Genomic DNA, 27,524 nt, shown 5'->3' with positions numbered 1-27,524 from the left:
GCGGCCCCTTTTTCATCCACAAAAGTAAATGTCATACAAGGTAAGGATAAGAATCAGAGGCTTTGAGTCCTAAGAGGGAAATTCATAGCAATGCAGGCCTATACCTAAAGAAACAGAAAAAAAAATCACAAATCAACAGTCTATCATTACACCTAAGGAAACTGGAAAAAGAAGAGCAAATAAAGCCCATAGTGAGTACAAGGAAGGAAATAATAAAGAGCAGACTGGAAATAAATGAAATAGAGTTTAAAACAAATACAAAAGATCAATGAAACCAAGAGCTGTTTTTTTGAAAATATGAACAAAACTGACAAACCTTTAACCCGACTCATCAAGAGAAAAGAGAGGATCCAAAGAAATAAAATCAGAAATAAAATTGGAGAAGTGACAACCGACACCACAGAAATACAAAACATTTTAAGAAAATATATGAGCAACTATATGCCAACAAACTGGACAAGCTGGAAGAAATGGATAAATTCCTAGAAGCATACAATCTTCCAAAGCTGAATCAAGAAGAAACAGAAAATCTGAACAAACTGATTATTACCAATGAAATTGAATCGGTAATCAACAAGCTGCCAAAAAACAAAATTCTAGGACCAGATGGCTTCACAGGTAAATTTTACCAAACATACAGAAAGAATTAACACCTACTCTTCTCAAACTATTCCAAAAACTTCAGGAGGAGGGAAGGCTCCAAGCTCATTTTATGAGGCCACCATTACACTGATTCCAAAACCAGACAAAGACATTACCAAAAAAAAGAAAACTATAGGCCAGTATCCCTAATAAACATAGATGCAAAAATCCTCAACAAAATATTAACAAACTGAACTCAGCAATACATTAAAAAGATCATACACCACAATCAAGTGGGATTCGTTTGTGGTACTCAATGTTGGTTCAATGTCTGCAAATCAATTAACACAATACACCACAAAAACAAAATGGAAAACAAAAATTATATGGTCATATCAATAGATGCAAAAAAAAAAATTGACAAAATCCAGCATCCATTTGTGATAAAAATTCTCAGCAAAGTGGGAATAGAAGGAACATAATTCAATGTAATAAAGGCCGTATATGACAAACTCACAGCTAATATCATACTCAGTGGGGAAAAGCTATAAGCATTCCCCTTATAGGAACAAGACAGGATGCCTACTTTCACCACTTTTATTCAACGTAGTACTGGAAGTTCTAGCTACAGCAATCAGACAGGAAAAAAATAAATAAAAGGCATCCAACTGGGAAAGAAAGACGTAAAATTGTCATTATTTACAGAAGACTTGATACTATACACAGAGAACCCCAAAGACACCACAAAAAAACAAAACAAAACAAAAAACTATTAGAACTGATAAATGAATTTAGTAAAGAAGCAGAATACAAAATTAGTATTCAGAAATCAGTTACATTTTTATACACCGATAAACTATCTGAAAGAGAAATTAAGAAAATAATCTCATTTACAATTGCATCAAAAAAACAATTTAGGAATACATTTAACCAAGAAAGTAAAAGACCTGTACTCAGAAAATTTGAAGACATTGAAGAGAGAAATTAAAGAAGATAAAAATAAATGGAAACATAGATCATGCTCATGGATAAGAATAACTAATATAGTTAAAATGTCTGTACTACCTAAAGCAATATATACATTCAACACAATCCCTATCAAAACACCAATGACATTTTTCACAGAACTAGAACAAATAATCCTAAAATTTATATGGAACCGTAAGAGACCTTGAATAGCCATGGAAATCCTGAGAATTAAGACAAAGTTGGAGATATCACTCTACCTGATATCAAATTATACTACATGGCTATAGTAATCGAAACAGCATAGCATTGGCATAAAAACAGACACATAGATCAATTGATCAGAATAGAGAGCCCAGAAATAAGTCCATGCGTATATGGTCATTTAATTTATGATGAAGCAAGAATTTACACTTGGGTAAAGACAATCTAATAAATGGTGCTGGAAAACTGGACAGATACATGCAAAAAAAAAAGGAACTGGACTACCTTCTTATGCCATATACACGAATAAACTCAAAATGGCTTAAAGACTTAAACGTAAGATATGAAACCATAAAACTTCTAGAAGCAAATATAGGAAATAAACTCTCAGACATTACCTTTAGCAATATTTTTACTGATATATCTCCTTGGGCAAGGGAAACAAAAGAAAAAATTTAAAAATGGGAGTACATCAAACTTAAAAGTTTTCTCATAGCAAAGGAAACCATCAACAAAACAAAAAGACATCTGACTGAATGGGAGAAGATATTTGCCCATGATACATCTGATAAGAGGTTAATATCCAAAATTTACAAAAAAACTCATACAACTCAACACCAAAAAACACAAAAACACAAAATAACTAACAACCCCCCCAACCATAATCAGTCCAATTAAAACATGGGCAGAAGACCTGAATAGACATTTCTCTAAAGAGGACATACAGATGGCCAACAGACATATGAAAAGATGCTCAATGTCACTAATCATCAAAGGAATGTAAATAAAACCACAATGAGATACTACCTCACTTCTGTCAGAATGCCCATCATTAATAAATCAACAAACAACAAGTGGTGGCTAGGATGTGGAGAAAAGGAAACTCTTGCGCACTGTTGGTGGGATTACAAATTAGTGCAGCCACTATGGAAAACAGTACGGACGCTCCTCAAAAAATTAAAAATAGAGCTACCTTATGCCCCAACAATTCCACTCTTGGGTATTTATCCAAAGAAATCCCAAACTCTAATTCGAAAAAATATATGCACCCCTGTATTTACTGCAGAGCTATTCACAATAGCCAATATATGGAAACAACTGAAATGCCCATCAAGAGATATAGATGGACCTAGAAGATATTACGCTAAGCGAATAAATCAGACTGAGAAATAAAAGTACCATATGATCTCACTTATATGTGGAATCTAAAGAACAGAATAAATGAGCAAAGAAAATAGAAATGGATTCATAGATACAGAACAAACTAATGGTTGGTAGATGGGAGAGGATTGTGGGATGGGTGAGAAAGGTGAAGGGATTAGGAAGTACAAATTGTTAGTTACAAAATAGTCATGGGGATGTGAAATACAGTACACAGAATATAATCAGTAATGTTGTAAAGATTATGCAGGGTGTCAGATGGGTACTGGACTTACAGTACCCATCTGAAACTAATTTAAAATGTCAACTATCAATATATATGTATATATACATATATGTATATATATTCATGGGATGTGAAGTATAGCGCAGGGAATATAGTCAATGGTATTATAATAGCTATGTAGGATGTCAGAGGGGTAGTAGACTTGGTGGCTTATCACTTTGTGAGGGGTATAAATATCTAATCATTATGTTGTTCTGTACACCTGAAACTAAGAGGAACATAGTTTCTAGGGTCAGCTAGAATGAATCCAAGTAATATTGCTTTAAAAAAATACCGCTTTTTAAAAAATAGCCAAATAAAATGAATTTTCTATAGCAGTAATTCCCACCTTTGATTGTACATGGTTATGAAAATTTCCATAATCATGTTAGGAAGACTATGGCTATGTGAATTCGTGTTAATGTAAGGCATTTTTCCCTCTCTGTAGACCTTGTGGCTAAAGCTATTTTACCAGTGTTTTTAAATGACTGCTTTAAAATCAAAGGTGGTACTGTAGAGTCGAAAGGTTAAATCCTGTGTGTGTGACCTTGGGCAAATTATCTAACTTCTGTTTCCTAATCACTACCAAGAGTCTTAATATCTACTTTAGGGTTAATCCTGAGAATTAAATGAAATATGCGTCACAGTCCCTACCGAACAGGAGATACCCAACAAAAGTTGGTTTCTCTTTACCATCAAACAAAACACCCGCACTGCAAAACTAAACAACTGGGTCATAATGTTAATGCACACCAAGTTTCTGGGCCCTCCTTCTCAAGCTCAAAGAGCGCACCCCTTTGAACCTAAACGAAAATCAATGAATGCAATGGAAAAAGGAAGTTGCGGGACGTGCATTTATCTCGAGCTGTGCTGCGCGTAAAATTATTTGGTTAGCCGCCTAGGAACTTGCAAAAGAATCTTTGCTCACTGTACGGGCTCAAACCGAGGCCCGCCCACTCTCCATCAGATGCTGAAAACAACCCCAGGGACCGACCCCTCAATCCTTCTTGTAGTGCGGCTGCGCAGTGGAGGTAAACGTCCCTTCACTGCCGCCGTAGGCCGCGAGGCCCAGCAGCGCGTTCCTATTGGCTGGGCATGTTAGACGCCAAAGCGCAGAGCGGAGGCTAAAGGCGAGGATCAGGCGCTGTGGGACCCGGAACGAAAACCAGGGGTAGCGGCTGTAAGCCCGTTAGCCGTTTGCCTTGAGAGCGTGCGGTTGACAAGGTGGCGGGACCGGGACGCATCCGCCATGTTCTGCGAAAAGGCCTTGGAGCTGGTCCGCGAGCTGCACCGCGCGTCGGAAGGGCAGCTGCCGGCTTTCAATGTGAGGGGGTACCTGGTAGACTGGATGGGCGTGTTAGGGGGCGGACCTGAGGGCGGGGCGGCACCCTGGCGTTTGTTCCTTGCGCCTTCCCGGGAGGGTTTACTTTCTCATGGAGTCAGCTCCAAAGTCGAGAACTAAAATTTTGGAACATAGCAAAACAGTTTATAGGAGAGAAAAGAAAGCCTTCATGCTTATATCACCCAGCGATTTGGTGCATTTCCTTATCTGAATATATTTCCGTTAGTGTTTTTCCGTGTATACCTTTATTGCTATTTCTTTGTTTAACCAAACATTTATTGGTTGCCTGATAATAATCTAACATTTGTTGTGCACAGAGGCAAAAGCTAGGCGTCTGGAGATAGGTTGGGATTCTGGCTCTGTCTTGTGATTTTGTGTCAGTTACTCCAGCTTTCTGTGTACGCAGTTTTCTGCAAAAATTGGGGACGATGATAATAGTACCCAACTCTTGGTGTAGTGAGGGCTCAGTGAGATGGTATATGTCAGGTTATCTGGACAATATTTGTGACACAGTAATGACTCAGTCTTTTTACCACTGCTGCTGCTACTAATCAATATTACGAATTTTCTTACTACTTCTACCCCAGTCAGGGTGCTAAACACTTGCCCTACATTATCTCTTGTCCTCATAATAACCCTTTGAATTTTAAACTGTTGTTTTCCATTGTTTCCAGCTATATATGTGAAGACCTGGGGAGATTATCTTGCTGGTGGTGACATAGCCAGTAAGAAGTAAAGCTGAGGATTTAAACCCTGGCAGTCTGGCTTTCAGACCCGCATTCTAAATTCTATAGTTGATTATATTCCCTGTTATAGAGCAGCCATTGTGTGGATGCCAGGGCACATTCTGCTGGGAGAGGGGCATGAAACAGGTAGTAAAATGCAACATATAAAGTTATACCAGAGAGGTGTAGACAAGGAGCACAAAGGAGAAATTCAGGTGTGAGCTGGGGTAGGGGAGGGGGCGTTTGAGGCACACCTAGAAGGATGAGGTCAGCACTCTGAGAAGGGAGTTAGGCATCTCAGCAGACAGCAGACAGATGATCACATAATAGGAAGGGTGACTGACAGAGTGTGTATAGGGACTACAAAGGTAAGTTCCAGGCCTAGGAGAGTTTGGTATTCACTCATAAGTCATTTGGAAGCTGATAAGGATTTTAGACAGGGGAATGATTGGGTAATCTTTTTTGTATTTTGAGGATATTTATGGCAGTCCTGTGGGGAATTGATTGGAGAGAAGAATGGAGGCAGAGAGATGGGTATGGGTAGTTATAATGGACCACGTGAGAGATGTGTATGGTCCAAACTGTGTCTAGTCAGTGGGCCCTGAAATCAGTGTCTGGGTTTTAAGTGACTTGAAACAAACAGCTCTTCTTGTAACTATTAGAACAGGAGTGGAGATGGGATGGGCAACAAACGAGGGAACGGAATCAGTATCTTGGGAGGCTTCTCTCTTAGGTAGCTCAGTAAACAACATCAGAGCTCAGGAGGAAGAGCATTTTTGGGAAGGTGAGTTTTGTTTTTGAACATTAAAGAGTACCTAGTCTGACAATTACGTCATTTTACAGAGAAGGAAACTGAGCTGAAATATTGAATCAAGTTCAGGGACTTGTCTGAACTTACAGCATATTGGAGGCAGCATCTCACTTCGAACACAGGTTTCCTAGATTCCAATCTGTTGTCCTCTCAACTTCAGGATAGTTACCTCTAAAAAGCTAGGAGACAACAGTGGGAAGTTCAGTAGAGATGATGGAATACAGAGGTATGTAGATAAGTGTTGCTTTACTACTTTAGGGGAGTGATTCTTAGAAATTGTAAAATCACTCCCTCTTCTATGTCTTAGTTTGGTGGAGAACCTTTTGCACCTTTTGAGGGATTTGTGCCTTCTACTGACAAACCCACCTGCTAGTCAGGTGACTCAGCAGCCTGGAAGACTCAGACATTAATTAGTGTGTTGGTTGTGTAGTCAGTAATTCTTTCCTTTTCATTGTTTTTTCCTTCTATATTTTTGTGGTAAAATAAACATAATATAAAATTTGCCGTTTTAATCATTTTTTAAGTGTATACTTCAGTAGCATTAATTATATTTACATTGCTGTGCAACCATCTCCCCTGTTTTTGAAACTTTTTCATCACCCCAAACAGAAACTCTGTAACCATTACACAATAACTACCCATTGCCATCTTTCCACAACTTCTGGTAAGCTCTACTCTACTTTCTGTCTCTATGACCTTGCCTATTCTAGATATTTTAGATAAGTGGACTCATACAGTATTTGTTTTTTGTGTCTGGCTTGTTTCTCTTAGCATAATGTTTTCAAGGTTCATTCATGTTGATGCATGTATCAGTACTGCAGTGCTTTTTATGGCCAAATAATATTTTGTCAAATAGATATACCATATTTGGTTTATTGGTTCACCAGTGGATGGACATTTGTGTTGTTTACACTCTTTGGCTATTATGAATAATGCTGCTCAGAACATTTGTGAATGTGTTTTTTAAAAACATGTTTTCAATTTCTTGAGTATATTCCTAGGAATGGATTTGCTGGATAATATAGTAATATGTTTATCTTTTTGAGGAACCATCAGACTTTTTTCCACAGAGCTGTACCATTTTACATTTCTACCTACAATGTACAAGGGTTCCAATTTCTCCCCATCCTCTCCAACACTTGTTATTATAGCCATCGTAGTAGGTATGAAAGGACTATTGCTTTTTGATAAGATATATAAATCAAAGATAAACATAGTATACATATACTATTGCTATAGACTTGGTGGGGGTATTAATGAATGTGGATCAATATCATTTTGTATGTTCTAGGAGGATGGACTCAGGCAAGTTCTGGAGGAAATGAAAGCTTTATATGAACAAAACCAGTCTGATGTGTAAGTTTCGATAAAATTGATATTTTAAAATAATTTAAGAAATATGATATTGAAATCAGATAAACATATCAGTTTTTGATGTTATTATTAGTTTTTTTTTTAATTCTCTTTGGGCCTCATCATACTCTAGTTATGCAGGACTAAAGGGATTTGTGTTGATCACAGCTGTATCTACTGGGATTCAAGTAGTGCTTAGCATATGGTGGATGCTCAATAAATATTTGTTGTTTGACATGACTTGAAAGATAATTAGGGTAGACCTGAAAGAGATGAGACATGACCAAATAAAAACCCTAACAAAATGAAATGTATAGTTTCCACTGCTTGTTTTCATTAATAGATACCTTAGTGCATTGATGAAAGAACAGGCAATTGTAAACTTAGCAGGAACAGTAGTGATTTCCAATAGCTTGAGTGGTGATTTCCAATAGCTTGTAGCACTGAGAACTAGTGCTACAAAAGGCTACAGGTTGGTAGGATGAGCAGAGTATAGATTTACAGAATATTTAGAGCTAAGCATGGTAGTTGGCACAATGGAGAATTTGATCTGTATGACAAACTTCTTAGGTCCTTGTGATTTGGTGAAGAGTAAGACACAAAAGAGTCTTAAAGACACCACCTTCTAGATTATAGGTGAAATGTTCCATTCTCAACCTAGAGAGAAGTCACCTGTGACATGAGGTTTCATCTTTGGTCTTATTAGGTATATGTTTTAATCAGTTACTTGGATATAGAAATCAGTAACATGCTAATAAGATTTGTGGAGCTCACAGAACCATAGCAGCATTTTTAAGTATAGTGTTTAAGGATAGATACAGAAAAGATGGAATGAGGAACTGAACCATAACAAGTTTATAGTAAATGTCAGGCAAATGTAAAGTCCTGAATTCAAGTTCCCAAGCTATGCATTCATTCAACAAATGTGTCCTAAACAATTATGTACTGATAAGTGGTTCTGGTATTTCAGTTGTAAGCACAGTAGTAAAGATTTCTGCCCCTATGACCCTCACAGTCTAATGCGGAAGACAGATATTAAATACAGATATACCAAATTGGAATACATGCTATGAAGGAACACAACAGAGTGCTAAGAGAGAGAATACTGAATTGAAGATATAATTAGGTTGAGGAATCAGGGAAATTCTCTCAAAGGAAGAGACATTTCAACTGAAGCCTGAAGGAGAAGCAGGTTTTTAAAGAGGCAGTAATTGTGGGCAGAGAGCATTCCAGGTGGAGGGAGTAGCATATGCTAAGTCCTTGAGTCATGAAAGAAGGGAATGCACAGGAAGGGGATGTACAGAAGGCCAGTGTGGCTGAAGCTTACTAAGCAGGCAAAGCATGACACCAGGTGATATTTTTAAGTGTATGGAGCAGGTGGTGGCACATTTGTGTTTTGTGTGGCACAAGATCATGCGGGCTGCTCTGTGTACAGGGGAGCTGAGAGGAGAGGGAGGCATGCTTGTCATCCAGGTGACAGGAGAGGTGACTCAGACTAGGTAAAAAGTGAACAGGTTAAAATAAACATTTTGCAGTGGCCTAACAGGCCTTGGTCCACTAAGGGAAAGGGAATGAGTGTCTATTTTCCTTGTACAAGGTGTGATCAACAAATATGGTGAATGTTTAAATAAAAAAATGTATTACAGTAAAAGACACATTGCCATTAATCCCCCTCAAAATACTCCCCCTCACTTGGAACACACTTATCTCATTGTTCTTACCACTTTCTGAAGCAGTTCTGGAAGTCCTCTTTCATGAGTATTTTTAGTTGTGTTGTCATGGAAGCCTCAATGTCCTAAATTGATTCAAAACGTTAGTTCTCATGGTCATTGTGACTTTGGGGAAGAGCCAGAATTTGCACAGTGCCAGACCCGGTGAATAATGTGGATCAAAACAAATATAGTGCATGCTGCTGCCGAGTGCCATCCAATGGAAAGGCAGGAATCTTCAATCCAGGAAGCGGCACGTAGAATCTTAGTAACAGTGTGTGACAAGTTTCGAGGGAAGTTGTGTTTTAAGGTGTGCCATAAATCATCCTCCATCATGACAACGCTCCATGTCACACATTGCTTGTGGTGTATGGCAATTTCTGTCAAATAAAAACATTATGGTGTAGGGGTGGCCGGTTAGCTCAGTTGGTTAGAGTGCGATGCTTGCCAACACCAAGGTTGCCGGTTCAATTCCCACATGGGCCAATGTGAGCTGTGCCCTCCACAACTAGACTGAAACAACTACTTGACTTGGAGCTGATGGGCCCTGGGAAAACACACTTAAAATAAATAAAAAGTTTAAAAAATAAATCTTTAAAAAAAAAATTATGGTGTGTCTTCATCCACCTTACTTATCGGATCTGGCACCATGTGACTTCTGGCTCTTCCCCAAAGTCAGAATGATTCAGGACATCAAGGTAGCCACTACAGCACAACTAAAGACACTCATGAAAGAGGACGTCCACAACTGCTTCAGAAAGTGGCAAGAATGATGTGATAACTCTGTTTGAAGCGAGGGGGAGTATTTTGAGGGGGATTAATAGCAATGTGTCTTTTACTGTAATACATTTTTTAAAATTAGGTTGATGCAAAAGTAATTGTGGTTTAAAAAGTTAAAAATAAATACAAAAACCGCAATTCCTTTTTTTTTTTTTTTTTTTAACAGGACTTTATTGGGGAACAGTGTGTACTTCCAGGCCTTTTTTCCAAGTCAAGTTGTTGTCCTTTCAATCTCAGTTGTGGAGGGTGCTGTTCAGCTTCAAGTTGTTGTTCTTTCAGTCTTAGTTGTGGAGGGCACAGCTCAGCTCCAGGTCCAGTTGCCGTTGCTAGTTGCAGGGGCACAGCCCACCATCCCTTGCGGGAGTCGAACTGGCAACCTTGTGGTTGAGAGGTTGGGCTCCAACCAACTGAGCCATCTGGGAGCTCAGTAGCAGCTCAGCTCAAGGTGCCGTGTTCAATTTTAGTTGCAGGGGGCGCTGCCCACCATCCCTTGCGGGAGTCGAGGAATTGAACTGGCAACCTTGTGGTTGAGAGCCCGCGCTCCAACCAACTGAGCCATCTGGGAGGCAGCTTAGCTCAAGGTGCCGTGTTCAACCTTAGTTGCAGGGGGCGGAGCCCACCATCCTTTGCGGGACTCGAGGAGTTGAACTGGCAACCTTGTGGTTGAGAGCCCACTGGCCCATGTGGGAATCGAACCGGTAGCCTTTGGAGTTAGGAGCATGGAGCTCTAACCGCCTGAGCCACCAGGCCCACCCCGCAATTCCTTTTGCACCAACCTAATATTTAAATATTTACTGTATTGTTTGATCACACCTGTGTTTGTACCATTTGCAAATTCATGATCCAAAATTCTGTGCCCTGTCCTCCTAGTTACTTTCTAAGGGGACAATCACTATTACCAGTTTCTGGGTAAAATTGTTTGCCAAAAGAAATTTATTCCTTTTAAATTACTCATGTATAAATGTGAAGTTTTAGGAAGTCCTTGTGTACTTAATAAAGTACTCTAATGTAGCTTGGGTGTATTTTATTTGTACTATTTCTTTATAATTTTGACCACATTGTAAATAATATGGAGAATAAATCTGATTTTCAAAGAGTGGCAGAAATGTGTATAGATCTAGAAGACATGATTGGATGGGACATAAAATTTGCCTCTATTTTCAGTGCATAGAGCACATACTGAATAAAGGAATCCTTTTCATATTCATCTGGTTCCTTTTAAAACTCCGAAGTAGAGTCTTATTCTTTTTGTACATCTGGCTTTGTTTTGTTTTTATTTCACTTGTTTTAAATTGTGGTAAAATGCGCACAACATAAAATTTGCCATCTTAACCATTTTTTTAAACCATTTTAAAATGTACAGTTCAGTAGTATTAACTACATTCATTATTTGCAACTTTCATCACCAGCCATTTTCGTAACTCCTCATCTTGTAATACTGAAACTCTATACCAATTAAACAATTGTACATTTGGTTTTAAAATGTTATACTTATCAAATATCTAAGGAAATAATATATTTTATAGAGTAGAACTAAAATTTTCTCCCTCTTTGTGTGAGGAACACATCTGACAATTAAGTTCACGAACTTGTTACAGCAATGTTGCTACCGTTTTTTGATATCAGAGGGATTATTCATTATGAATTTGTACCAACTGGACAAACAGTTAACCAAGTTTACTATTTGGAAGTGCTGAAAAGGCTGCATGAAAACGACCTGAACTTTTTGCCAACAATCCATGGCTCTTGGATCACAGCAATGCACAAGCTCACACAGCACTGTCTGTGAGGGAGTTTTTAGCCAGTAAACAAATAACTGTATTGGAACACCCTCCCTACTCACCTGATCTGGCCCCCAATGAATTCTTTCTTTACCCGAAGAAATATGGAAAGGAAGACATTTTGATGACATTCAGGACATCAAGGGTAATACGACAGCTCTGATGGCCATTCCAGAAAAAGAGTTCCAAAATTGCTTTGAAGGGTGGACTAGGCACTGGCGTCGGTGCATAGCTTCCCAAGGAGAGTACTTCGAAAGTGACCGTAGTGATATTCAGCAATGAGGTATGTAGCACTTTTTCTAGAATGAGTTTGTGAACTTAATTGTCAGACCTCATACGTGTAGTTGAAGATCAACAGATATTTGTACATGGGAATAAAAACATGCTAGAGGACTGTAATTTTATGAACCATGATGTTAGGTTAGTCTCTTATTCTAGCATGATAAAGGAATTCCAAAAAGTGAGTAAATACAGTGTCTTTTGGAAATAAGAGAGATGAATCAGCATTCAAAAATGCAAAGTACTGAATGGTTAAATGAAATACTGATAGTATGGTCTTAAGCAAATAATTTGGCTTTTGGCTTTTTTTTAATCTTTTAACACATTAATAAAAGCTCTGATATAGAGACAGGTACTACCCTGTTTCCCTGAAAATAAGACCTAGTGTGACAATCAGCTCTAATGCGTCTTTTGGAACAAAAATTAATGTAAGACTGGGTCTTATATAAGACAGTAAAATAAGACTGGTTCTTAAATTATACTAATTTTTGCTTCAAAAGACACATTAAAGTTGACTGTTTGACTAGGTCTTATTTTCAGGGAAACACTGTATTTGGTTAGGGTAACTTCTAATTGAAAAACAGCATGTAAGTCAGTGGTTAGTTCTGAAAATTTTATTTACAGTGAAATATACATATCTGTTCTTTTCCTTTTTAAATATTCTTACTAGGAATGAAGCAAAGTCAGGTGGACGAAGTGATTTGATACCAACCATCAAATTTCGACACTGTTCATTGTTAAGAAATCGCCGCTGCACTGTAGCATACTTGTAAGCCTCTCAGTTTTTGCTTGGGGTGGCAGAGAACAATGGAGCATTTTCCATGCAGTTTTCTAATTAACCATTTAAAATGGAAAACAGAAATTCTTAGATTTGTCTCTCTCTTTGCAAGCATTCTAAAATTTTCCCTTTTAAAATTTTTTATTACGGAAAAGTGCAATATTCATAAAACGTGGAGAATAATGTTAGAAACCTCCATGGAGCCATCATACAGTTGTAATCATTTTTAACATTTTGCCATATTTGCTTCATATTGTTTTATTATGCTACACTATTGTGGTGCATCATGACATTTTACCGCTGAACTTTAGTATGCATCTCATATTTTCTGCATTATCCCAAAGATGTCTTCTTACAGTTCGTTTGTTTGCCTCAGGAGCCAAATGAAGTCCACATAGTACATTTAGTTTATTGTGAGTCTTGAGTGTCCTGATCAAAACAACTTCTGCTATCCTTTTTGTTACGCCATTTAATACCTTCTTAATGTCCTAGGTATGACCGATTGCTTCGGATTAGAGCACTCAGGTGGGAATATGGCAGTGTTTTGCCAAATGCCTTACGATTTCACATGTCTGCTGAAGAAGTAAGTTAGCACTGTTGTTCAAATCTATGAATTTGGAAAATGCTGAGGCATTGTTCTGTAATAGTATTTATTAGTATTTCTCCTTTTGCTTTTAACATCTGTTTTTCAGCAGATTTTGGCCTGTATTTATTCAGTATGTGAGGTGTGATCAAAAAATATGGTGAATGTTTAAATTTAAAAAATTACACTAAAAGACACATTGCCATTAATCCTCCTCAAAATACTCCCCCTCACTTTGAACACACTTATCCCATTGTTCTTGCCACTTTCTGAAGCAATTCTGGAAGTCCTTTTTCATGAGTGTCTTTAGTTGCACTGTCGTGGCTGCCTCGATGTCCTAAATCGATTCAAAACGTTTACCTTATGAATCAATTCAGGACATCATTGACTTTGTGGAAGAGCCAGAAGTTGCATGGTGCCCAATCTGGTGAATTACGTGGATGAGCACATACTGTAACGTTTTTATTTGACAGAAATTACCGTACCAGAAGCGATGTGTGATACAGAGCCTTTCCATTGTGATGAGCAAATATAGTGAATGCTACTGCCAAGTGCCATCCAACGGAAAGGCAGGGATCTTCAATATGGGAAACGGCATGATGAACCTTAGTAAAATTGTGTGACAAGTTTCAGCTTGTTTGGTACAGTCAGTTGGGTGTGAGCTCCGGTTGAGAGAAGGTGTGTTTTAAAGTGTGCTGTAAATTATCCTCCATCACGACAACACTCCTGTCACATATTGCTTCTGGTATACGGCAATTTCATGAAGGTTATGAAGGTATTTTTTTATGCAGTCTTTTAGGAACTACCATATTTTGCCATGTATAATGTGCACCCACGTTTTTGGCCCAAACTTTCAGGGAAAAAAATCTTTTGTTTTAATTTTTTAATTCAGATTTTTATTTGTTTACATTTAGGTACTCATTTTTTGTATTATAAAGGAATTTTTAGCATTTATGTTTTAACATTATGGTACGAGAAATTTTATGTAAGAAATAATTACAAAACACAAGAATAGATACAAGGTACAAGACATTTTATGTACTGGTAACAAATTTACGATATTTACACATCACAGAATGCCAAGAACTCTGCATTTTTTCAAGTTTGTCGTAAGATCAACAAAACCTGTTATTGTATTCCAGGATAGTATTTTGCATACGGATATCATTATTGATTTCTAGAGTTACACTTTTAACTCATAAGCATAAATAAAAGAATTAAAAACATTTATATAGATATGGAATTAGTACTACCCATGTATAATGTGCTATCTTAGTTTTCCCTCACAAATTTGGGCAAAAAAGTGCACATTGTATACTGCAAAATACCGTACATTGTTTTACCTTTCACAGAGAGATCTATAGTACTGATTGATTTTTGTGTATAATGTAGGAGTCAAGGGGCATTTGAATATGGATATTGAGATGACCCAGCACCACTTATTGAAAGATTCTCCTTTCCCCAGTGCTGTGTGTGTGGTGCCACTTTTGTCATTGAGTGTCAGTATATCTGTGGATTTTGGATGGAGGGTTTCTCTTCTGTTCTCTTAATTTGTCTGTTCTTGTACCAATTCCATACTATTATAATTATTGTAAATTTATGTCTTGAACAATATTTCCATCTTAATCTTTTTCAAGACTGTCTCAACTATTTTTGACCCGTTGCATTTCCATGTAAATTTTAGACTTAATTTGTCAAGTTCCGTTTTTTAAAAAATTAAGGTTTCAACTGAGATTGAATTCAATATATAGTTCTAGTGACATTACAATACTAAGTCATCCAATCCATGAATGTGGTATATCCTTCCATATATTTAGGTCTTTAATTTCTCTCGTTAAAAAAATAACGAGATATAATTCACATACATAAAGTTGACCCTTTCAAAGTACACAAGTCCATGTTTTTTTAGTATATTGATGGAGTTGTGCATCCATTACCACTGTCTTATTCATCATCCCCAAAAGCAACCCGATAACCATTATCAGTTTTACTCCATATTCTCATCCCTCTTCACAGCCCCTAAAAATCACTAATCTACTTTCTGACTTTATAGGTTTGCTGATTGTGGATTTTTTTTACATAAGTGGAATCATGCATATGTGGTCTTTTATGTCTGTCATTTTAGCATGTTTTCAAGGTTCATTCATGTGGTGATGTGTGAGAACTTCATTCGATTTGTGGCTGAATATTCCATTGTATGGATATATGTATCTAATAGTTGATGGACAGTTGGATGTTCTTCTGAAGAATGTTTTATAGTTTTCAGAAAAATCAGTGCAGAATTTGAAGAGAATTCTGAAATGGTGTATTTTTCATGGTTCTGTTTCTAGTGTAATGTGAGAAGAGAGATTTTTGTTCATTTTGTTAATTATCCATCCTAAGTACCCATACCAGTGCCTGGTTTATAGCAGGCAATCAATATTTGTACAGGTATACCTCAGATATTTGGGTTCAGTTCCCAATAAAGCAAATACCCAATAACGTGAGTCACACTAATTTTTTGGGTTCCCAGTGCGTATAAGAGCTATGTTTATGCTATAGTATAGTAAGTGTACACATACAACATTTATCAGTTAAGTTTATCATCTTATTATGGTGTCCACAAACAATTCCAGTAGTAACATCAGAGATCACTGATCACAGATTACCGTAACAAATAATAAGGAAAAAGTTTGAAATATTGTGAGAATTACCAAAATGTGACACAGACACAATGTTCACTGTTGGAAAAATGGCACTGATAGACTTGCTTCATGCAGTGTTGCCACAAACCATTAATTTTTTTAAAATGCAGTATCTGTGAAGCACAATAAAATGAGATATGGCTATAGTTTAAATGAATGAATGGTCATAGCAGTGATCCATGGGAGGATATATGTTCTTTTTGAAAGGATGAGTATACAATTTGTGCAAGTTTGTTTTCTTATGACTTTCTCAAATGTCCATCTTTATGTTTGCAGATGGAGTGGTTCAATCATTATAAAAAGACCCTTGCTATTTATATGAGGTCTTTGGGAGGAGATGAAGGTTTGGATATTACACAGGATATGAAACCTCCAAAAAGCCTATATATTGAAGTAAGTATACCTCTTAAAAATGGATTTTTGTCCTGGGGGGGGGGTCATATGAATATATAATAGCTTATATGAAAAAGGAAAGTAAACATAAACCAAAACCAAAAATGTTACCTATAGAGGGATGATGGGAATCAGATTGAGAAGCTAAAATTTTCTGAATAGACCTGTTTTAATAGTTTTGACTTTGGAACCATGTAAATGTTTTACATATTATTAAATCAAAGTGGAAAACCAACCCACAGATTTTGAAAGCAGAATGAAACAAACGAACCTGTGTTTTAAATTGGTGGATTAGTCAAACTGGAATTATTTTAAATTACTTTAAATGACATAAATTGATCATATATTTCCTAGTTGGTATGTTCTAAGGATGAAAATAATTACAGAGGGATCTTAATTTTTTTAAATCATATAATTAGTAATAATATTGTTGCCATTATTTTGAAACAGTTTATATATTAAAGAACAGAGCAAAAAAGTGTGGCATTAGGATGCAAGATTTTCAAAATAAAACAGATTCAAAAAGTTAAAATAAAAAAGTTAAGTAAAAATCCTATATTCCCAAACTTGAGTTTGAAGAATCAGTATGGACTCTGGTTGAATCATCTTTTTTTTTGAAAAAGTATTTCTTAGCTCTGTCCACTGTAAAAGCTTAGAAACAAGAACCAAACCTGTAGCCATGAGCATCCAAATTCTGGAGTTGAAATGCTATTTCCCACTAAAGGAAACCAGGACTTCTTGAAAAAAAGGCTGATTCTAGGTCTTAAATAAAAAATGTACAAACTGAGCATGGAACACCTTGTCTTTCTAGAAAGCAAGGAAAATATCAAGGACTACATGGGGAGTTCTCAAAAGACTTGGGAACTGATTTGAAGGAGCTCCCACTGGATAAAGAAGGGACAGTGGGCATCAAAGTAAATGGTAACTGCAGTGAATTGATTAATAGCAATTATGTTAAAAGTATGACTGCATAATGACACCAAACAACAATTAACAGTAATTGAAAAAATAAAACTTCTTTGGGTTGCCTTGGAGAATATGAACGATGCGACTCATTTTGAAAAACAGTAAATAATACAATCAAGCATCCATCTGCCTTTACTGTATAAACTCTATTTGGGGGTAACCAGATTGTTTACAAGGGACATTTCTTCTTTATAGTAGCATTCCCACTAATAAATGCAGCAAGAATAAAAGAACTAGATTGATATTTTATAACCTTAATGCATGGAGGCAAATAGCTATTTAAACCATTAGGTGAAATGTTAATGGAAACCTTAATAATGGATGGATAGGGATGGGTATGGATACCACCTAGACCCACTGCTCAATCTCAACATCTGTAAACAAATCCAAAGGGCACTGGAGTGAAAAAGGAGAGACTTTATTTACGTAATAGTTTGTAAACCAGAGGAGAGGTAGCCTCGGGTAGAAACCAAAAGTTTGCTCCACCATGGACAAAGGAGAGATCACCTTTTCTAGGGAATTTTCTTGCCCACAGTTCCCATTTTGGTCCGTTTCATGTAAATGAGGTTTCCAAATTGTACAGTTCTGATTGGTCCAAATCGTGCCAGTTGGTTGGTATAGATGCAAATGAGGATACAATTTGCATAGTTCTGATTGGATGGAGCAGTTCTTAGTCCCTAGAACTAGTTCCTTGGTCAAAAGATAAAACCAGGGCCGGCCCAGTGCCTCAGGCGGTTGGAGCTCCGTGCTCCTAACTCCAAAGGCTGCCGGTTCGATTTCCACATGGGCCAGTGGGCTCTCAAGCACAAGGTTGCCGGTTCAACTCCTTGAGCCCTGCAAGGGATGGTGGGCTCCGCCTCCTGCAACTAAGATTCAACACGGCACCTTGAGCTGAGCTGCTGCTGAGCTCCTGGATGGCTCAGTTGATTGGAGCGCATCCTCTCAACCACAAGGTTGCCAGTTTGACTCCCGCAAGGGATGGTGGGCTGTGCCCCCTGCAACTAGCAACGGCAACTGGACCTAATTAGTGGCCAGTGGCTCACTTGTTGAAAGGACAACTTGAAAGTGAACGGCACCCTCCACAACTAAGATTGAAGGAATAAAAACTTGACTGGGAAAAAAGTCCTGGAAGTACACACTGTTCCCCAATAAAGTCCTGTTCCCTCTCCCCAGTAAAATGTTAAAAAATAAATAAATAAAACCAGGGCTTCTAAGCAGTGGTTGACTCAGATGGTGTAAAAATGTGGCACATAGTGTGTGAAGCAGTTCAGTGTGAGATTCTTCTTGGTATACAGAGTAAGAAGGAGAAGTCCCTGTCAGAAAATAGCCCTTAGACTCCTATTATTTATAAAATTTGGGCCTTCAGTTGACCATGGGGAGTCTACCTCAGCAGGTAAATTCCTTCTCGGGGACATCATATGAATCTTTCTTCTTGGGGTCCACACATCCAGAAAGGGACAGCCAGACATTCTGTGCTTCGTGAGGTCTTGCAATAGCACATACAAAACACCGTTTGTCAGAAAATCAGACTTGGTCTTATCCAGCCTCTAGACCTAACTTCCAGTTTATGGGAAATTCAGGGACAGAGGAATATGTTAAATGACTCCACAGGAATCCACAATAAAATCTAGTTTATGGGAAACTGCCAAATTGCTCAGTTTCTTTAACAAATTGCCAAGGAGAAGGGAAAATGGGGAAGAAATTCTGGATTAAAAGAGACTTAGAGACATATCAGAAACATGTAATGTGCAGCTTTTGTTGAACTCTGACTTGAACATGGCAACTTTTTAAAAATTAATGAGATGAATGGGGAAATTTGGATACTAACTGGATATTTCATAATTTAAAAATTTTTAACTAAAAGATGCAGTAATGATTGTATTTTTTAAAAAGAATCTTATTTTGTAGAAGTAGATACAGAATATTTATAGATGATATCATGTCTAGGATTTGCTTCAAAATCTAGAATCTAGGGAACAAGATCCGCCAGATGCTGATAATTGTTGAAGCCAGTTGATGGGACGTTGAGTTTCGTAATCTTTACTTTTGAATAGGTTCAAGATTTTCCTTATGTTTAAAGATGTAAAAGGTAGTAGTGTGGTAGGGATTTTTCTACAATAGTATTTCTCAAACTACGTTAAAATACCTTGGGGAGTCATGGTAAGAATCCAGAGGAATTATAGGACATAATGAAATTACCTGGGAAAAGTAGATGCCTGAAACTTGCTGCTGGAGTTGGCTTTACTAGTACCAATCTTAGTACTCATGAGGATAACTCCAGTCCTGAGTTCTCATAGAAGATGAAGAAACATCATGGTTTCCTGTGGCAGCAGTTGGAGCTATAGCCAACCTTCTCTTTAGGGACATTCCTTCTTTGCAGTTGCAGAAGTAGTTATCAAAAGGCTGCCTTATCCCTCCCATCTTCCAACTAAAAACCTCTCCTGATTCTTATAACATGAGTCTGCATCTTCTCTTTCTTGGTACACTTCTAAGTATTTCTGGGGAAGAGTGTAAATATGAAAGGAAATTGGAAAAATTTTTTTAAAACAAATTTTGCAGACTTACCTATGTCCTATTCTCAGATACTGATATTTCATGTGAGGAATCTATAAGAGGCAGGTTGGAGTAGATCTAAAACGTTCTCTTTTCTTTGTAAATATGTATTTCAACTGTTGATATTTCAGGCTTTGCAGAGGGGAAAGAATGCAATGATGTCTCCCCTTAGCAGCTCCCTGGGTTTTCTTGCTGTCAGCGCGACATACACATATAGTCCGAGATTTTGCCTTTCTTCTTCCTTCCTATTAAAACAGGACAGTTGGAACTACTAGAATACCACAGTAGGAGTACTAGGCCTAAGTACACAGAAAAAAGCCTAGTACCTTTACTGTGTGGGTATTTGTATAATCGTTATTTACTTTATGGTTACTATGTATTAAAAAATAATTTAGATAAAACCTTTGTTTTTCCTTTCAGGTGCGCTGTCTAAAAGACTATGGAGAATTTGAAGTTGATGATGGTACTTCAGTCCTATTAAAAAAAAATAGCCAGGTATTTCTTGTCTTAAGATACTTTAAATCTTGTAAGAGTGTTGCATGATGGAAACATTGAAATCAGTAGTAAAATAAACATCACCTTGTGTTGATCATTTATATCTAGGCATTATGTTCAAGATAAGACTACTTTTTCTAAATACAAAGAAATGTTAAGGCAAGGTTAATTAATTTACTGGAATATTGCTTGTATTTAAGCATTTTCCAGGGAAATTATCACATTGGGCATTATTCTAGTTAAGGCATTGTTAAAATGTTGAATTTAACACCTTTCTTCAAATTACAATTAATTAAAAAGGTGCTCAGTACTCATTTTCAGCTTGTACTTCACCATATAAATAAATCCTAATTCTTTAGCAAATAGTGATGTAGATCAAAAATTTCTAAGTAACACATAAACATAACAGAATTTAATAGGGAAAGACTAAAATTATGAAGTTGTAACTTAAACTAAATTTTTCCTTACTAAGAATCTCAATATACAGTGGGTGCCAAAAAAATGTATACATATTTTAGGAAAGGAAAAAACTGTATTAAAATTGTAATACTCGATATATACCAGTAACAAAAAAGGAATACAAATCACGTTTGACTTCTGCAATTATAAGAGGTGCTCAAAGTGGTTGCCATCAGCATCCAGACACTTCTGATTACGGCAAACTACTGCTTGAGCAACACTGACCAAAGTGTCCATTTGTACTGCTGCACATGCTGTTTCAATTTCTTCCTAAAGTACCGCCAGTGTAGCCGGTTTTCTGTGGTACACCACATTCTTTAAGGTCCCCCATAGGAAAAAGTCAAGGGTTGTTAAGTCAGGATAACGTGGGGGAAACTCAACCGCACCTCTTTGTCCTATCCATTGTCCTGGCAAATTTTCATTGAGGTAAGCTGTCCCGTCTTGGTGGAAGTCTGATGGGGTGCCATCTTGTTGGAAGTAAAATTGATCATTCCCACAAACATCTTTTGAGTGAATGTCATACTACACATTGCTACTGTAATTCAATTCAACTTCGAAAAGTAATACGTAGATAACATCTCTTAAAATGTATGTAATTTTTTTGGCACTGCCGGTATTTATTGTTTCCTTAGACTTCTTCAAGTGCACATTAGCTTAATTCACGTTAGCTAAATTTATTTTTATCCTTTTTATTTTAAATAAAGGTCTGGCTTTTTAAATAAATTTTTATTGCGGAATATTGGGGAACAGTGTGGCTTTTTCAGGACCCATTAGCTCCAAGTCAAGTCGTTGTTCTTCAGTCTAGCTGTGGAGGGCGCAGCTCAGCTCCAAGTCCAATCGCCATTGTCTGTCTAGTTGCCCGGGGGCACAGCCCACCATCCCATATGGGACTTGAACTGGCAACCTTGTTGTTAAAGAGCTCAGCTCTAACCAACTGAGCCATCTGGCCGTCCTTTATCCTATCTTAATTGTTTGTAGTCACATTAATACAGGAAGAAAAATGACCTAATGAAAACCACTGTCTTTCTTTGCCTCCCATCTTGTTATCAACCAGTTAGTGTCTAATGATCCTAAGTCTTTGTATGCCTTGGAGCAAAAGAATGCTTCAGATCATATGGTTCTTGGGCTTATTTCCCTAAGAGAGGATGACTTGATATCTTATTCAAGAACCCTTAGAATTTTGAGTAATTTTCTAAAAAAAAAAAAAAACAGTTGAATATTTTAAAGACAGATTTTCAGGGATAAGGCAAAAGTTCTCTCCCACTGTCCTCTTAGAAGTAGTATACTTAGTTGAATAATACTAATGAATTAATACTAATATTAATAGATTAATGCTCTGGGGCAGCCGGTTAGGGCAACCGGTTAGCTCAGTTGGTTAGAGCACAATGCTCGTGATCCTGGGTTTGCCAGTTCGATTCCCGCATGGGCCAGTGTGAGCTGTGCCCTCTACAACTGGATTGGAACAGCTGCTTTACTTGGAGCTGATAGGTCCTGGAAAAACACACTTAAAAAAATAAATAAAAGTTCTAAAATGAAAAATAAAAAAACAAATTAATGCTTTCACAGAAATCTGTATTTCTGGAGGACCCAGTGTGAAGCTTTGGTTCACAGGAACAACGCTATCCTCATAAAGCAAGATATAAGAAAATGTAACTTTTTCCTAAACACTGTCCTGTGGTTGAATTTCTTTCTCAAGCTTTATAGCTCATCTTCTCACCTCGTGGGCCTCAATGGTGATTCCTCAGTATCAGGGAGTACCTGCGTAGGGCTGAGGCAGGCAGAAACCTAGCTGAGTCCCTCCTCCATCTGCTCCTGTGCTAGACACTTGTTTCCTGTGTGGACCATGCAGAGCCTTTGCCTTGATTATGCTTTTAACTTTGTTTCTCAGTATTGCCCTACCTGCTATTATAAAAATGGGAGAAAAGTAAAAAACATATAACCTACTATAGTTGATATTAAGGGGCTTCTAAAATGTCTGACCACATCTAAAATCAGTTTTCTATGCAATCTATAGTGTACATCATCCATATAGTGTAAAACATTAATAAGGAGACATTTTCTTACCATACAATCACTTATGCTTGTCAGTATGACAAACATGTTTCTGTTATTCTAAAAATAAGAAATCCACTTTTTAGAAGACATTGGAAAAGTTGTTAAATAATTTTTTTTTTAAAGATTTTATTGGGGAAGGGGAACAGGACTTTATTGGGGAACAGTGTGTACTTCCAGGCCTTTTTTCCAAGTCAAGTTGTTGTCCTTTCAATCTTAGTTGTGGAGGGTACTGTTCAGCTTCAAGTTGTTGTCCTTTCAGTCTTAGTTGTGGAGGGTGCAGCTCAGCTCCAGGTCCTGTTGCCGTTTTCTAGCTGCAGGGGGCGCAGCCCACCATCCCTTGCGGGAGTCGAACTGGCAACCTTGTGTTTGAGAGGACACATTCCAACCAACTGAGCCATCCGGGAGGCAGCTCAGCTCAAGGTACCATGTTCAATTTTAGGTGCAGGGGGTGCTGCCCACCATCCCTTGCTGGACTGGAGGAATTGAACTGGCAACCTTGTGGTTAAGAGCCCACTGGCCCATGTGGGAATCAAACCGGCAGCCTTCGGAGTTAGGAGCTCAGAGCTCTAACCGCCTGAGCCACCGGGCAATAATTTGTTTTCTTCTCTCCCTTTTTGTACATTTTACATTCTAAAGGGTTTCTAGTAATTCAGTTAACAAGTTATATAATAATCTTTGGCCCATGTGTCTTTATGACTGGTTTGGAGGCATTTATGAGTGTTTGATCATGGGTCTTGCATGAGGTCTTTGAGTTTGTGAGGAAGGACCTTTAGGTGCATAGTGCCGCTGAAGTTACATTTTGCTTCCTTGACTAATTTTGATAATCTCTCCTGCGGCAGTGATTTTCTAATGCTATTTGCCCTAGACTTTCTAATGTACTGTTTTTTGTTTTTACAAGTATGTCTGTCTTTGCCTTGAGATTACTTTGGTCACCCATGAGTTTGGAAAGTCTTCCTGCACCTCCTCATTCCAATTTAGGAAATGTTCATTTCTGTTTTATACCTCCGTGTGTTGAGAGGGAATCAGACAAGGATACTCCTTTCCACTTCAGAATGAGAACGGTATCCTCTTAGGGTATGGAGGACAAGCGTTAGCTGGGTACCAGTGTCTTCATACACTGTGAACAGCACAAACTTCATAGGTTATAAATAGTTTTAATCCTTGAAAAGTACAGAAGTTGTCATTGTATTAGAATAAATGTTCAGACTAAAATCCTAGAAAAGGTTTAATGGAGATATTCCTTCGTTGGTCTTCCGAATAAGTTGTATTGTTTGTAATCTGGTGTCCCAAAATCTCACCTACCTAGGTTTTCTGTGCATAAATTCAAAAAGCAAACACTAAGGAAACTACATACTGGAATTCAGAAGTCTTTATATTTAATTTAAGGAAACTATGAATTTGTTTATAAAAATCAGTTCAGTACACGTCTGCATCAGTTGATGAAAACAGCAGATACACTTAAGTTTAGCTTTTAACTATATAACTGTTAGAATTTGAAAAATGTATAATCAGTTGCTGCTTTTTAACGATGGAAAATATAATTTAAAATTCATTTTTTTCCCCTTCTTCTGCCTCCCCCCCAACTCTGGTTCAAGCCGTTGTTTCTCAGTCTAGTTGTGTAGGGTGCAGCTCGCTGGCCCATGTGGGAATTGATCTGGCGACCTCGGCGTTAGGAGCACTGTGCTCCAACCACCTGAGCCACTGGGCTGGCCCAATTTAAAATTCTTTACCAATCATTTCTCTTTCTTTCCCCTACCATTCCCCTTAGCACTTTCTACCTCGGTGGAAGTGTGAGCAGCTGATTAGACAAGGAATTCTGGAACATGTCCTGTCATGACCTCACACTGAGGCACTGCCAAGCTTCCCTGTGTTGCAACGCTGAATCCATCCACAGAAACTTCTACACTTCCTTCTCCACCCTCCCCCACCCCTTTGGTTTTAAAAGTTACATTCTTTAATATAACCCAGAATATTTGGCTAAGGAGTATCGTTTGTTTTTCTGTTGTACAGGATTCCTCCTTTTTTAGTAATATGTATCTATAATCATAACATTCTTACAGTTACTGCAATGTGTGGTTTTTTTTTAAAAGAAAGTAAACATTTATTATATTTGAATCTTTTAAACAGAGCGTTTCACTTGGCTGTTTAGGGAGAAAGTAGGTCCCTGTGCATCTTGTGTTGTTCCTGGTGGTGTGCATTGTGTAAGTCGGGGAGTTGACTTTCTGGAATATGTGCTTCCAGATCACATGGGCACATGGAGATGATGTTCTATAAAAATTTTCAGTATATGTAATGTTTAATGATAATTGTCTGGCTATTTGGGATGGAGAAAAAGGACACAATGGATTTGCCTATTTCCAGCAGTGGTGGCTGGTCTGGCTCTTGTCTGTCTGAGCTTGTGGGGTGAGCACCAGTATCACCACTTTGGAAAGGGAAATAGAAATTAGGGCTAGAAAAGAAACTATGTACAGTTTTTCCCCAGATTCATATGGACAGAAAAGTCACATGAAGAGTAGGTCATGTAAGTGGAGGGCAGTTTCTATTGTCCAATGAACTGAATGGTAGGAGTTGGAGAGGCACAGAGTGATCCTGCCTAGTGGTCTTTGGCCTTTCCCCACTAGTCCCCTCTTTGACCGGCGCGATAATCTTAAAGAGGCATTCAAATTTAAAAGACTAGATAAGCCTTGTACCTTGCACATACTATACATGCATTATATAGGGGAATGTTTCTGGCCAAAATCAAGTTATAGAAGCATTTAGGATGTTGATCTGTGTTTTCATAGTAAACCTGCTTAGGGGAGTAGGCTGCCTTTTGCAGATTATTTTCATTAGTGAAAGTAGTTTCTCCCCGAAGAGCCAGAGAAGTGACAGGGAATCTACCGGTTATAAGAGATTTGTGAACTCAGCCAAGTACAGCGGTGGCAGGGACTCAAAGACATGTTTTAGACAATACTCATGTGTAAGGGCAAAAAACTCAAGAACTTATTTGGGACTAATTGTATAACATGTTATTTTAGTTTCTGTTCTGTAGAAAGTAAAACATTCTAACAGAGGGTTTTAATGTAGGGTTTTGTGTTTTTTTTGCACCCATGCTGTTGATTGCTAAATGTAATAGTCTGATCATGATGCTGAATAAATGCGTTTTTAAAAAAACAAATTTCTTCCCATAGTTTTTAATCTAAAGAGATTTTAATCTAAATCTCTGCTGATAAACAATAAAGAAAATTTTCCTAGTAAATGGGATGAATGATGTTGCTATTTTAACTGTGGGTGTGAAGTCACTTCTTTCATATTTACTCCCAGAGCACATGGAACCATGCACACAGGTGAGCCCTAAAGTCCACGAGTCAGCTTTGAGGATAAATGGCATGAAGGCCATTATCTTACTAGCCCACCATCATTCCTGAACTTAAATTATACTGTTGTTTTGTGTTTAATTCCCCCAATAAAATAATAAAGTATATCCTTATTTGAAATGAATGTATTCTACTGTGTTACCCCAAAAATAAGACCTAGCTGGACAATCAGCTCTAATGTGTCTTTTGGAGCAAAAATTAACATAAGACCAGGTCTTTTATTAATTTTTGCTCCAAAAGACACATTAGAGCTGATTGTCCAGCTAGGTTTTATTTTCGGGGAAACATGGTTAGTTAAAAATAGAAAATTTTAGAGGTTTTCATCCATTTATATTGACTGGCTATTTAGAATTGTGGCTAGAATTTTAAACACCATTTTTTCCTTATTGTGAAGGTAATATATGGGTAGTTAAAATATACAGTGTAGAAAATCAAAGTTCCCCCTTCACCTACTAAATACCACCATCCATATGTTCACTGTTAGTTGGTTACAATCCCATTTCTTTTTAGTGGTTTTCAATTATTTTCTAGTTTTTATTCCTAATGTGAATGGAATCTCTATTTTCTAACTGGCTTTGGCTGATACATATATGAAAGTTGCAAATTATGATGTGGCCACATTCTATTTATATGAACTCATTTCTTTTTCACATTGATTTTGTTGTCTAGAATTTTCAGGAAAATGTTGACTGCTGTTGATAATTGCTGGCAGCTTATCTTTTTCATGACTTGATTGGAAAGCCACAGTCTCCTTTCTCAATCTTTCTATCCTATACTTCTCCAGAAAAAATACCAAAACTTGTGGCTTCCTTCAGTGCAACTCGAAGCCTCAAAATAAATTCAGTACCATAATTAGAAATAAAACAGTAGTAATTAATATTTTTCCAAATGTGCTTTTTGGAACTTGAATGATCATATGGTTTCTCATTTATCTCCCTGTTATGAATTATATAAATAAAATTCTATTGTTGAACTGCTTGCATTCCCTGGGCTACACTTTTGGCCAGAGTGTGTTAACCATTCAGTGAACCGCAATATTGGATTTGCTGTTATTTTACTGGGGAATTTTGCAACTGTGAGTGGTGCTGGTTTCTAGTATTTTGGAAGAAGGGAATGTGTGCATGTATGCATGTCCATCCTTTGTTAGTATTGTCAATTATCTGTTCCTATGAAACAAATCACCCAAAATATGGCTTTAAACCACACCATTTTATTAGCTCTCACAATTCTGTGGCAGACTGGGC

At 37.5% G+C, this 27,524-nt stretch overlaps 1 protein-coding gene across 4 annotated transcripts; it reads left to right on the top strand.

Annotated features, from left to right (window-relative positions):
* The first annotated feature begins 4,207 nt into the window (after nt 1-4,207).
* GINS1 (GINS complex subunit 1) lies at nt 4,208-26,081 on the top strand. Of its 4 annotated transcripts, none has more exons than XM_019719271.2 (7): nt 4,208-4,502; nt 7,348-7,412; nt 12,629-12,727; nt 13,229-13,319; nt 16,280-16,396; nt 20,336-20,410; nt 24,693-26,081. In XM_019719271.2, the coding sequence occupies exons 1-7, from the start codon at nt 4,428-4,430 to the stop codon at nt 24,759-24,761; spliced, it is 591 nt and encodes a 196-aa protein (XP_019574830.1). In that variant the 5' UTR covers nt 4,208-4,427; the 3' UTR covers nt 24,762-26,081. The 4 variants fall into 4 exon arrangements, with proteins under 4 accessions (XP_019574830.1, XP_074174104.1, XP_074174102.1 ...); XM_074318002.1 differs by lacking the exon at nt 4,208-4,502 and adding an exon at nt 4,558-6,720; XM_074318001.1 differs by lacking the exon at nt 12,629-12,727 and having other exon boundaries at nt 4,269-4,502.
* The last annotated feature ends 1,443 nt before the right edge of the window (nt 26,082-27,524 follow it).

Source organism: Rhinolophus sinicus, linkage group LG13 (assembly GCF_036562045.2).
Source record: "Rhinolophus sinicus isolate RSC01 linkage group LG13, ASM3656204v1, whole genome shotgun sequence".
NCBI classification, from domain to species: Eukaryota; Metazoa; Chordata; class Mammalia; order Chiroptera; family Rhinolophidae; genus Rhinolophus; species Rhinolophus sinicus.
This window is presented reverse-complemented; position numbering and strand designations above follow the sequence as displayed.

Coding starts and splice junctions, on each gene's coding strand:
- GINS1 (XM_019719271.2), top strand. CDS start 4,428: ATGTTCTGCGAAAAGGCCTTGGAGCTGGTCCGCGAGCTGCACCGCGCG. Junction 7,413..12,628: donor GAACAAAACCAGTCTGATGT/GTAAGTTTCGAT, acceptor TATTCTTACTAG/GAATGAAGCAAAGTCAGGTG. Junction 20,411..24,692: donor TATTAAAAAAAAATAGCCAG/GTATTTCTTGTC, acceptor CATTCCCCTTAG/CACTTTCTACCTCGGTGGAA.